Below are 13,657 nucleotides of genomic sequence, written 5' to 3' on the forward strand. Positions count from 1 at the left end.
GTACACAGACCTGAAGAAGAGCTCCGTGTTGCTGAAAAGCTTGTCTCTTTTGCCAACAGAATCTTGTCAAGGAATATCTTGTCAGAACAGATGTTTATGAAAATGAGTAATACAATTAGTACAGTATGTACTGTGTTTTTTATTTTGATATGAAATTATTGGGCCAGATCCTCAACTTGAGTAAATTGCTGTAGCTCCATTGAAGCCAATAGAGCTCTGATAGTTTACGTGCTGATGATCTACCCGGTTTTGTTTTAGTCTGCCCCTAATTTTCCAATTCTGTTGCACTACAGATTTTACATTGATGATATACTATTTCATTGTAGAAGTTGTCCGGGGGGAGCAGACATTCTTGACACATTGGAAAAGAACAGTGGAGGATTTTTGTTTTCAGGAAGGTGTAGAAGGTGTTTTCGGAATTTAGTATCCAAGAGTCAGGTGTTACCTTGGTACTGGGGGCTTCCTCGTTCCAGCAATTCTTGATAGCCGCCAGCTACCCTACTACTGTCCCCTCAGTATCTACTACTACCTTCAATAGTGATGCATAAGCACATTAGTGCTATATTTCTGTTAAAGTTGTCAGCAGTGAAATAGTTAATATTTATAATGTTGTAATTAGCCTTCAGAGTTAACATCTAGTTGCAGTACGTGAGGCATTTCACACACTCCTCTTACAGTTTGTCTGTTTGCAGACTCAGAAAAACAACATGGCATCAGTTTACATTCAGTTCAGATTTGGAATTTTTTTCTTTGTAACCACAGGGCTGAAAGCATTGTGGGAAATTCTGGTCCTTTGAAGTCAATTTCAGAATTTCAGTGGGGCCAAGATTTAATCCTTAATGTTTATAAATGAAAGCTTAGATTTTACCACACAATTCTGTGACAAATTCCACAGCAGCAGGAAAACACTTGTTTTATAAACTAAAAATTTAAATCTGCAGATATGATATTACTTTTCAAAAATGCAATTTACTATAAACATGCTGCTGTTTCAAGTACTCTCTTCAGCCATGTAGTAGCACCTCCTCCCCTTGGTCTATTATGCCACACTGCAACTGTGGCTCTACCTGTGTTTCCTTCTTATTTCCAACAACACTCCTACCTTCCCTCAGGAGGCCATGTACAGTGTCAGTCTCTAATCCAAACAACATAAAATAATTTTCCACTCCTCCTGGGCTACCCTTCTGCCCCACTCACTCATAGAGTGCTCCCCCTCCAGACTTTCTCCCTGCAGGCCTGGTTCCTGCCAGAGCTGCTGATCCTCAGGGCTTCTTCCCTGGTGCCCTTCCCCTAGTCTTATTCCAAGTCTATCTCCAAGCCATTTCCTGGGGAGGGGTAAGGTGTGGGGGAGTGTTGGCGTTTTCCTGGAGTAGCCACATGAGCCGCCTTCTCTCATGCTGCCCTTTCCCTTCCAGACCAATCACATGAGACAGCCTCTCTTCTGTAGCTCCCCTCCCCAACTGAGTTCTCCCAGCCCTTTATGGAAATCACCCAACTCTTCCCCTATTGAGTCTGATAACTGAATTGAGCCACCTGGGTCCCAGCAAATCAGGATTAGCTGGTGCGGTGACTGATCTGTCACAGGCGAGGATAAGCCCAGCTACTTTTAACAGCCAGCCAGCCTGTCACAGGCTATATCTCTTTTTATCAAACAGGGTCATATGACCCTGTTTTTTCAGAAATTCTGGGAAATTCTTGATTCTCTGGGAACATCTAATTTTTTATTTTTAGTTTTATTGAATTTTCACATTGGCTTTACATATTTATTTAAATTATTTGTATTACCTCTGAGGTGTCTGGCAGCTAAATGTCAAGGAAATATACCCTACATTTTATACCATATATAGAATAATTTTAAAATTTTTAAATACATTAATCCATAAGGTCTGAATTCAGGAAAGTACTTAATGTACATGTTCCACTTTAAGCGTGTGCTTAGGCACTGTCCTAAATAAGAATGCTGTTCTGCATTTGGACCCAAATATGTTGCTTTTATCAGTCACCCCTTTGATGAAATGCCTGACATAAAATCATATTATTATTATTTTATTTATTATTATTGCTTGTGGTGCCACTCAGCATGTTCTAGGAACTATACAAACACAAAATAAGACATGAGCCCTACCTCAAAGCGCTTACACTCTAAAAAACCAAAAAAGACAAAACCAATAGAGAGATTGAGGACAGGGGAAATGGGAACAACAAACAAGTGAAGTAGTGAATGACCACACCCTGATAAAGCAAATGTGTTTATATATAAATCATCATCTCCAGGTGAGAAGGGCCAGCTTCTATCAGTGTCTTGGCTTAAGTAAGTATCTGCCAGCCACCATAAGTCAAGTATGTGTGTGTATAATTATTACAGTATTATCCTTTAAGATGACCACTAGTTTTAAATGCAAGGACTGTGGACATAGGCCCTTCCTTCCACAGCATCAAGTTCAACTCTCTTGGGTGAAATCTTGCCCCATTTAGGTCAAAGGGAATATTGCCATTGATTTCAATAGAGTCAGGATGCTCTTTTTAATGCCTTTATGGTCCTGCAGATTTTTTCCCGTCTCTACTTTGCCTCATTTATCTTATAACATTGCCTCCCATTCTCTTGTCTTTGTCATTGATGCCAGTTTACACACGCACAATGTGTGTATTATTTTTTAAATTAATAACTTTACATTTAAATATTACATTTTCTAAATTACCCTATGAGCCTGATGTTATAGGTCCTGGTTAAGCAAGGTGCTTAAGTATGTGCTTAACTTTGAACCCATGAGTAGTCCCACTGATTTAAATGAAACTACTCATGCATTTTAATTTATGCATGTGCTAATCTACCTTGCTGAATGGGGGCCATAGTTTCTTGTAGACATGATAGCAGAACTGGAACTTCAGGAGAGGTTTCATTAAGGAGATTGTAGTGGCCTTGCAGACCAGCTTGGGGCATTATGAGGCATGGAAGTAGTAGGTCCAGAGATATTTGCTGAAGAAGCAGTCAAACAGTATTTTGAGGCTTGCGGTGTTGGAGAATGGAGAATTGCATGAATAGAGGATGCCTAAGATTAGTGACCGGATGATAAGACAATACTGCAAACTGTTTTAAGTCATATGACTTTGTCTCAGCCATGTGGCTTGTTTGGCAGTCTAAGAGTATCATAAAAATATATGTTTTCTTTTAAAGTAACATACTCTGTAAAAAAAATAAACAAAATTCTATGGCTTTCTGTTTTTGCCCACACGATGTGCTGAGTACACTTAAAAATACATTTATTTTAGCAGAAGTAAATATCTAATCTACCATATGCTCATCTAATTATTATTCTCTGCATCTAGTGTTAACTTAAGTCTGTGTGTTGTGTCCCCTACATTTACTTTAAAGTGACCAACTACATGGGAACTGTCGTCTGATAGTTTCTTTACTAAAGGCTCAGTTCAGCCAACAATGATCACCAAAGAGGCTTTGCACGGTTTTGCAGTTAAGTTGAACAGCTTTTGAGTCCAATTGTGAGTCAATTTACAGAATGTCATACTAGCCTCCTGGTCTGCATAAAATATGTGAAGTATCCAGTGATATGTACTCATTGTCTTTGTTGACTATGCATGCAGCCCTTCCTTATATTCAACTGCCTGTGAGGTTACTACAGACATATAAATATGTCACATATATATGCACAATGTGGTCTTGAAATGACCACAGACTGACTAGAGCTAAAACTAAGTATTTCCTTTTATTTGCATGTGTTCACAAGTGTGCTTTATATTTGTATTTATTTGTTTGTCAATTTTCTTCCAGAACCTAGAAAGAGCAGAAATGTCTTTTATATTTTATATCCCTAAATAGTCAAGTGCCATGTTAGTTTAATATATATATAAGAAAGGTCTCTGTTGTTTACACAGTTCAGTAAAATCCAAAATATCTGTCAAATGCATGTGTCTAAATAAAGCCTGCAGCCAAAATGTGCTTGCCTTGTTTGTCATATATATTGGCATAAGGTCCCTGAAAATAGAATGCATTAAACCTTTTAGAATGGTTTTGCATTCCAAAAATAGCAAGAAAAATCTTGTAGAGTTATTGCCAAGAGTTCATTTGTATATATCTTTTCATTTGATTTTTCCCCTCATTTTTTAAACAGCCACACTGAGCAGTTTTTTGTTTTGTTTTGTTTTTTTGTTTAAAGTTGGTTGCTTAAGCAGTGGCAATGAAAAGGTTATTGTAAAATTGCTTATGAGAGTGTTGATTATATTTTATGAATAACGTGAGGTATAATATGTTAGGTATATATAAGCTCCTCAACAGGGAACTATATATAGAAACAACATGGATCTTGCAATTTTATCAGGACAATGCAAGTAGATTTCAGCAAGGTTGGTTCCAACTCATCTGTGATAAATGAGAAGATAAGGCAATCAGTGCACACCATGACACTCTGTACAGCTAGTTAGGCACACTTCAGAACTATTCAGGTGTGCTCACAAAGCTTGTGAGTCTTACATGGGGGGTGTCTCAATATAAATACATCCTTCATGGTGGCCACTAGTAATGCAGGAGTTGCTTTTCCAAGACTTAACCCAGGTCAGATATAAATAATAGATGTTAAGAGTTAGTTCTGATGTTGGGGCTGCATTTCAGGCTGTGTATTTTCAGTTGGGTCAAAAGAATGTATTTTCCCTTTTTTTCTTGTATAGTTCCTGTGCTTGACAAATGCCTGCAAAATTCCATCACACCTTTGCGTGGACCTGTTTGGGTCTCTAAGGGAGAAGGTTTCAGCCCCTCAGGAGCAAAGATGTATATCCATGGAGTTCTTTTGGCCTTACACCAACGATTAAAGTCTGCAAAAAACTATTGCAAACAGGTGAGTTTGTCCCACTCTTTAAAAGTCTGCTTCTTTTTTTGTTTTGTTTTCATTTTAAAATGTACTAGTTGTGTAAAGGCAATGATTGGCATTGTGTCATAAAGAAGTGTGACAAGTATTGCATGAGCTCCAGTACCCGTTAGGGAAATGCTTCTCCTATAATCTCAAAGCCAACAATAATGGAGCTAATTGTATCTGTCTTTCGGTGTGGGATGTCATATGTCTCCTCTTTTCTTGCTGCACACTGTGCATAGCTGAGACATTCCTTATGTGGAAATCCTATAAAGGCAGTCATTTTGCATAGGAAAATTAAAAGCTTGTTCTGCACATTGAATATTAAAAATTGTCTCGTATTTTTTCACACAAGGCTAATCAAAATAAAGGCCATAGTTGAAATATTTTTGAGTAAAAAATAGCTAAACATAACTGGAGTTACATTCTCAAAAATAAAATGAACTTGCTGTCTTTAGGATAGACAATAGGCTTTTATTGACAATTCATGCACAGTTAAATAAATATATCAGAAATACATTTTTATTTGCATAAGTAACAGCAGATTATAGGATGTGTTACTTGATTTGTTATAGTTTGACTACGAGACCTACTTAGTACATGTTTGCTTTATCTGCATATTTATATACTTGTTTAGTGATATGCAGATATATTTATGACTTTTTAGTCTAAAGGTATTGTATTTTAATTAACTTGAATAAAAAATAGAATTTCTAGGCTTGTTAAGAATAACTAAGTCTGACATCTTTTGCTTTATAAATATGAAAGTAATCAAATTTTTAAAAGTTAGTTGAATGATTTATGAAAATAGCAAGTATGCAGATTTGCCAGGAAAGGTAATAATTATACATTAAACCGCCATCTAGGAAACTCGGATTCAAAAGTGATCTGAGGCCCCAGAGTTAAGAATGAATGCATCAACCAGATTATGCTATCAGTCTGTGTGGGAAGGGGGAGGGGAGGTGGAAATGGGGTGTCAGTCTCACTGTTTATACAGCACCTCCTGCTGTCAGATCCATAAAGAGAAATGAGCATTGACTTTGGAAGAGACTGTTCCTATGTTAAGCTAATGGTGGTCAACAACAAGAAATCAAGAAAATAGAAACAGGCAGAAAGGCTAAACATCAGCTTGTTTCATGACTCATTTTAGCAGCATAGTAAAAAAAAAATACAATGATCATGTTTAAATTTTCTATTGATGTTTCTCACCTATAAGACAATGCTGGCTCTCATGAATGGTACAGAAAAGCAAAATATTACAGTACAGTGTCCTAACTGATAAGAAAATAATTACTGAATCTTTTTCGAAAATACACATGAAAATCTATCAAATATGATTCATTAAAATATTTAACAGTTATGTTAATCTGCAAAATAAATTAACTCTCCACAAATGGTCAGCATTTGGGGGGGGGACTGAATTACAAAGTGGCCTATAATAAAAACGATGTGAAAGACTTTTGTCGGTTGCTTTTTGTGCTCCTATAAAGAAAATATAATGAATTTCCAGTAATTTAATTTAGATTAATCATTTCTCTGGTGTTGCCCAAAAGTATGGGTTTGAAAAGGGAGTTTAAATAGCAGAAAAATAACACTTTTATTAAAATTTGAAACCACCTTTGAAAACAAATTCACCTGGATTCAGAAAGAACAACATTTGGACATGTGTTCATATTATCAGATGCCTGGGAGATATATATATATATATATATATATATATATATATATATATATATATATATATATAAGATTCATATAATATAAGGTTACAATTAGGAGTATAAATATGCCAGTTGTTAGTTCACAAAAATTCTGTAATAGCAAAAGATTATTTTATAGGCATTTTAAAATAGTGTTTTAAGTATTAAAAGTAAAACAAGAAAGTTAAGTATTTTGGAAATATTACAATAATGTTAAGAAACATTAAGTTAATGTAAGACTTTCAAAAGTAAATAGTTTGTGGTATCTGGTATTATAGCAGCATAAACAAAAATAAAAAAGATAGCAGAAATGCATTTTTATGTTTTTTCCCTTTAATTTTACCAATCATTTTCAAGGTGGAATTTTATTAGCATTGAACATAGTTGAAATCATATGCAGAGTACTGTGAGTATTAGAGAATACAGCATATTATTTTGAAATATCAGTTTGTTTGTGGCTACGTTTACATATGTTGTCCATAATTTATAAATTAGTTAAAAATTTAAAAAGATGTAGATTATAATATAAATAAGCAAGGTTAAAATACATAGTAATATAAAGCTAGGAAATTGAGTCATGTATCCCCTCAATTTTAGCTTCTTTACTCCACCCTACCTCATTGTCGAGGAATGACATTTGAAAACTATCAACTCTTCTAAAAAAGGAATGCAGGGGGCACAGCCCTCACTTCTTCATCCTGTTGTGTCTAGGCAGACTAGCAGTACAACTCTATGATGTGAAACATGTTCAGTTTTCAAATCACTGTGTATCTAGACATTGCTTGACAATCTTAACTAAATTTTCTGTTTCTCTCTGTTATTTTGAGATTTGTGTTATATTTGTATATTTATATTTCTTATTTAAATAAATAAAGAACAAATGAATAAAAATTATGGAAAACCCCTTTGATCTGGTAATACTCTGCTGGGACAACCTGCTTTGTTGAAATAATGAGATTAAATAGCTCTTGGAAGTATTAGTAGCTCAATAGCAATATAATTCTGAGCCACTTTTACTAAAACTTAAGTAGTTTTAAATTTCAATTTCAATTTCAATCAACGTGTATTGTTATGCACCTACTGGATTACAAATAGTACACATTGGTTGACCCAAAAGGCTGCACAGTGGACTGCCTATTATCAGCTAGTTGCTTCCTGCCCTGTAGTATGCCGTTAAAATTCTCAGTCCACAGGTCAAAAGGAGAAACTCTTATCATTCTGCTGTGCCCCCTGTATCACCTTTACGAGGAGATTTGATAGACTTTGAGTGCCATTCCTTAAGAATGATGTAGGGTGCAGTAAAGCAGTTAAACCGAGGGGATATTTGACTCCATTTCCTAGCTTTACATTAGTTATGTATCTTAACCTTGCTTATTTACTATATTATAATCAGGTAAAACTAAGAGGATACTTGTGGCTGGAGAAGGGTTCAAATGTCTCTTTGAACTCAGGAGAAAAGAAAATAACACATCAGTACATCACAATAGCTTGTCGTTTATGTTTTTCCTTTGTGTAGAGTCCCGAGTATTGTAGTTGTATTAAGTTGTAATGTCCTGTGGACTCCAGTAAAATCTTGAAATTTTATCAACCTCAGAGGACGTGATTTCAAAATACACAACTTTCTGGATAAAAAATAAATACAATAACTATCCAGCACTACAGACAGCATTATTCTGTAATTAATTTTCACATGATGGAGTTGTAACTATAATGATATGTGACTTTAAAAATGCTCTCCCAGTTTGTCAAAAATCCTGAGATACTTAAATAGACCTAGCATTTAACATTTGTGTATCATATATGTAATATATATTTGTGTGTGTTTATGTGTGTGTCTGTATATGTTTTCAAATATCATGCATGGCTCCTGTAGCTTGTATTTAAAACATATATGTTCTTAAAACAGAGACATCTCCAAAATGAAATTGTTCAGAGCTATGCAAGAGCTTAAATTCATTAATAACAATAAGAATCATATAAACATGTTAGTATGAAATGTAGGTAACACTTTCAACCATGGGGGCTGTACCATCTCATTAGCATTCTTGATATGTAGTTGTACTGTTGGTGGGGGTGTTGAAGCAGGAATGCCATTGTGCTGGGTTCCAGTGTTTGGGGACAAACACTGCTGTGGAGGGAACGTGTGAAAAGGCCATAGTACTGTCAGTGAATGAGGAAGGCTGTGCTTTCTGTATGCTTCAAGCAGGGAAGCTGTCATTCACAGGCCTAGCACAGCTAAACAGAGGCCAAAACAGAAGACTGAAATACCTTTTAAAATGATATTAATGATTTTTAAACATTTTCTACATTGACAATCACACAATAAATCATCTATTGCTCTGTCAGTAAACAAACACAAAATATATTATGACAGAGAAACTGAAAAATAAGCTGGTGATGCCAAAATATGAGATTCGTGACACTACATTTGAAAATCACTAGTTGACCTAAAGAGCCCCCAAAGTATTGATGAGCATGTTTTATAACTTTGTGAGATTCTAGAAAAATACTATTATAATACTTTATTCAGAAACTCACCTACAGTGCTGTATATTTCTATCATATGCTTAAAAAACTGTTAACAAAACTGTGCTGAGGTTTTTTAATGTAGGTGTGGGGCAGCAGCGGGGTGTGTGGGGGATTATTTATGCTGTGTCGTTCCCAAACTCATTCTCTCAGAAATTAGAGTGATAGAAATTAGTTATGTAAACCAATGCAAATTATGTTGCATTTAAAGTAATGAGTTCTTGTATGCAAAATACTGAAGGAAAAACAAGAGAGACTAAAAGAATAGAATGATCTTATCACCCACCATTTTAAATATGCTAATATTGACAAGTGCTGCTATGGTTAAGAATCTGTGAGCCTTTCTATAATACATCAGTGCTGGTATATAAATTATTAGTCCAGATGTAATTTTTTAGTATTTTATCTAATCAGATTTACAATTTTTGATTCTGAGCTGCACTAACAGCCCCCATAATTCTTGTGGTTTCAATCACTTTGTTGTATAGAGCTATAAAACAGTACTAAATTTAAACAAAAATATTGCAACTATACAAAGAGAACTAACACTACATTTTAATTAAAAAAAAAAACATTTAATTTGAAACTACTTACTTAGATATTGGAGCCTGAAGTTCTCTATTGTGCATGCATTCTAGCTACCTTTCATAACTCTCCTTGATTATATTCAGTAATAGACATACATAGTATGACTACTAGACAAGTTTTCACTGACTTCAGTGTGGCTTTGTATCCTAAGATATTGGTTGCAGTGGCTTTAATTACTTCATAACGGATCCACAGGACCAGGACTTTTCCATTATAAATGTCACATAAACCAGCTGTTATGGGGAAATCTTTTTCCTGGGATTTTTTGTTGGAGGAAACTGATGCATTAATATACTCTTTTGTTTACTATTTTTTGTATAATCCACGTATTTTGCATATAATTTTATACACACATCACCACACAATTCTGTCAAAAGTTTACACTTTAAAATATACTCTGCACTTCAATGCTATTTAAAAAAAAATTACATTGCATCCTGGCCTAAGGTTGGCATTATAGTAACTTAGATACTATTAAAAGAATAGTAACTATTCCACTGAAATGATTAACAGTTGATTTCCATTCAAAAGGTCACCAAATCCAGTACAATAGTAGTTGATTTTTGTGGCATTTTAAAAATAATATTCTTAACATAGATTTAAATGTCAAAAACTGTATTTAAATAATGTAAAAATGATTTTCTTAAACAAAAATGTTCTGTCTTTGCTGTACACCCTGCTTGCTTAATTGTATACAGTACTGACTCATATCATTGCAGTGGTGTTAAGTATTTTTATTTCATTATCTGTATGTCATATATAAAAAAAATAGGTCTCCCGTCCATTTGACCTACATAGGGGCCATTCATGTAATGCTCCTCTGTTAAAAGTAAACCTTTTTTGTTGAACAGCAATATATCATACTATGGCTGTAATATTTCAGCATAGTTTCTTATTAAAATAATATAAGAATAGCATTTCAGTAATTTTGAAATTGAAAAAGAAAATTAGTATCTTGATAGTTTTGATAAGTGATTCTTCAGATGTTGAGTTGTTTATAGATTTGAGTGATGATTGAAATTTTTCCCCACAACCAAGCTGCATTCTAGTTACTAGAAGTATTTTAAGAACCTTAAAGTTGTGTCTTCTTCTAAGTGTCATGCCTTGAGCAGGCCTAACATCAGTTAAATGAAGTGAAAATTGCATTCTTGTCTTGATAGAGATGAAAATGGATTTCTGGTCATGAAATAGATGTAGTTGTCACTTTTTTAAAAAGGTGTCAGCAGTTTGCTTCAGCAAGTAAGGTGCCAATTCAGTATGACAGTAAACTTGTGATCTGAGCAATCAATAAAATGCTTCAATAACTTCTGCTTCATTACACTTATAATAAGAGGCTATAGATCTGTGGCACATAAAATGTTGATAAAGAGGATATGTAGGGACTGGCTGTGACATTTTGTCTTAGAAGTACAGTAAGTGCAATGTTGCCATCTAGAGTTTGTGCATAGGTAATTATTCCAAAAGGAAAAGCTGCAGAGATGAAATAAGCATTGATATTGAAAACTCTGTTTATTTTCCATCTGTTAGTGGTATGTGTGCTCGTATGGTTAGGTCAGGGGAATATAAGATACTACTACCTTTTTTCCTTTAAATAATTTATAATATGTGAAATATTTTTCTCAAATAGAATTTTAATAGACTTAAAACAATATACATTTAAAGTAACTTTTGCTATTACAAGCTACTTTAAAATATTTATAACACTACAATTATTTGATTTGATTCCTGTAAGGAGGGAAAACCAATGCTCTGTAATAACAATAAATTCATATTGTGATGTTTCAGATCTGGACCAAGGATTATCTTTTAATTTACCTATTATGAAAACATAAATAGTTTATTTTGATTTTTCATAACTTATACATTTTTAGAAAATTGTCTCTGTGAAGTTATATTGTGGAAAAATTATTTTTAATATATTTTACTGGATTTTTCTCCTTTTTAAAATGAGTGTTGACTCTTAGTTGATGCAACATATTATAGAAAATGAGAGACTATTTTCTATTATGTTTAGGATCATTAAAGCCAAAATCGTTGGTTTCATTCTCCATGGATATTTTAGGAAACCATACGTTTTTCATAAATGTATTTTTTAAAGCCCTGTGATCAATGTTTGTGCCCAGTGAACATGGATTTCAATGATTTTATGAAGTTTAGAAGCCTAAAAAATGATTTCACTGAGTTCAGAGACAAAACAAAAAAACCAAACACCCAAGTGACTGAGATTACTGAGAATTTGGGTAGTGAGAATTTCTTTATATTGAATAGGCTAATTTCAGGCAGAGCATGTATAATAGGAGGAGGTCTCATTAAGTGATTTCCCTTATTACTTGCAGTGGTGTTGTAGCCGTGTCTGTCCCAGGATATTAGAGGGACAAGGTGAGTGAGGTAATATATTCTATTGGACCATCTTCCCTTATTACAGTTCATATACCTTATGAAATTCAGGAGGGGACTGTAGCAATGCCACTGGATAGGTGTGGGATTTAAAACCAGCTCTTATATTGACCCTCAGAGCCCTATAGTGGCTAAGAAGACCGTAGTGGTCATGCCTCTTGCTCCTCCTGCCCTACAATAGTTCCCAACCACCACCCTGAAATTATCTCCTAAGTTTTTTTCCATTGTTAATTATTTTTTATATGAGTAATGGTTGATAAGTGAGTTCAAGTGTCTATGTGAAAATGTGGGTAAGGAGCTAGGTGCACATAGTCCTAGTCATTTCTGAATTGCTTTTTGCCAAGAACTCTGGATAATACTATTGCTTTGTTTTTTCCATCCTGGTATCCACACATGATGGCAACATTTAGGCCTCCTTGCCAGACATGTAGTTCATGGTAGAGATTTAGATAAATTAGTCAAAATTTAGGCTATCAATAGGGAAGGAAGGGGTTGTGACCTCTTAAATCCAGTACAGATGAGAGATGGCAATTATTGTATTCAGCCATTAAAAACTGATGGAGTGGGCCACTCTCATTTGGGTATGCATCACTGGTGACTTCTTGAAAATTTTAATTCATAATTCTAATATACTGGGGTTCCCCCTCCTCAATCAAATAAATCCAAATTGGACTGTAGGATTATTTGGTAACAGTTTAGGAGGAAAGGGGGTGTGCCACTTCCCATTAAGTTTCCAGTCCTGCAGTTGGATTGGAGCAGGCATACCCCTGCACCTGTTTGAAATCAGTGTGTCTCTGCACAGGTGCAGCTGCATGGATGTGGTTGCAGGATCCAGGACTTTAGCTTGCAAGGCTACCTGTCTGCAGGCATTAGCTGACAGATTTATGTTCAACAATTTTGGAGGCGGGGGGTTGCCAGTCTTGATAAATTTTTCTTGTGTCATTCTCTCTCCCATATCCATGGCAATGATGTGATGAACAAATAATCAGAAATAGTTACTTCTAGATGGGTTATAGTAACCTGAAATAGAATGTACAAAATGCATATTTCATATACCACCCTGTGAATACAGTACACAGTATTCTCAACTCAAAGTATTCAAAACTCATGAGTTAAACCCCCAAAATAATGATTTTTCCCCAAACAATATATTTTTGGTTCTTTTTATTTGCTTTCTGGGCCTTGAGCCTTTAGGATTCATGTATTCAAGCTTTTCTCCATAATCACGAAGGATAGAAACTATTTTCTTTTTAAATGACAGCCAAAATTCTCAAGTGAACACATGACTCCAGGAGCTAGGACTTTAAGGAAACATATTAAATATCACAAGACTCACAATAAAATTGTGAAAGTTGTCAACATGGTAATATACTTAAGCTTGGAATAAGAGAAATAATTAAGAGAAATAAATTATATTACTCTTTTGCTGAAGGAGAAGAGGGTGTCATCCTTACTTTCTTGCAAATTTATATTGTTTTGCACTAATATGATTGCACTGGGATTAGTTGTAGATATATATTAAAATCATGCATGGAGAGAATTACATGTGTGATTTCCTCCAATGCATGTTGATGCGACTATTTTTAC

The 13,657-nt window shown here is 34.6% G+C and overlaps 1 protein-coding gene across 1 annotated transcript in view; it reads left to right on the top strand.

Moving 5' to 3' along the window:
• DCDC1 (doublecortin domain containing 1) overlaps positions 1–13,657 on the top strand; it is a 369,285-nt gene that overhangs the window by 62,831 nt on the left and 292,797 nt on the right. The window contains exon 7 of the mRNA XM_043549349.1: positions 4,681–4,847. Coding sequence (XP_043405284.1) covers positions 4,681–4,847 — 167 coding nt within the window. The remainder of the gene's footprint in view (positions 1–4,680; positions 4,848–13,657) is intronic.

This window comes from Chelonia mydas, chromosome 6, assembly GCF_015237465.2.
Source record: "Chelonia mydas isolate rCheMyd1 chromosome 6, rCheMyd1.pri.v2, whole genome shotgun sequence".
In the NCBI taxonomy this organism is placed as follows: Eukaryota; Metazoa; Chordata; order Testudines; family Cheloniidae; genus Chelonia; species Chelonia mydas.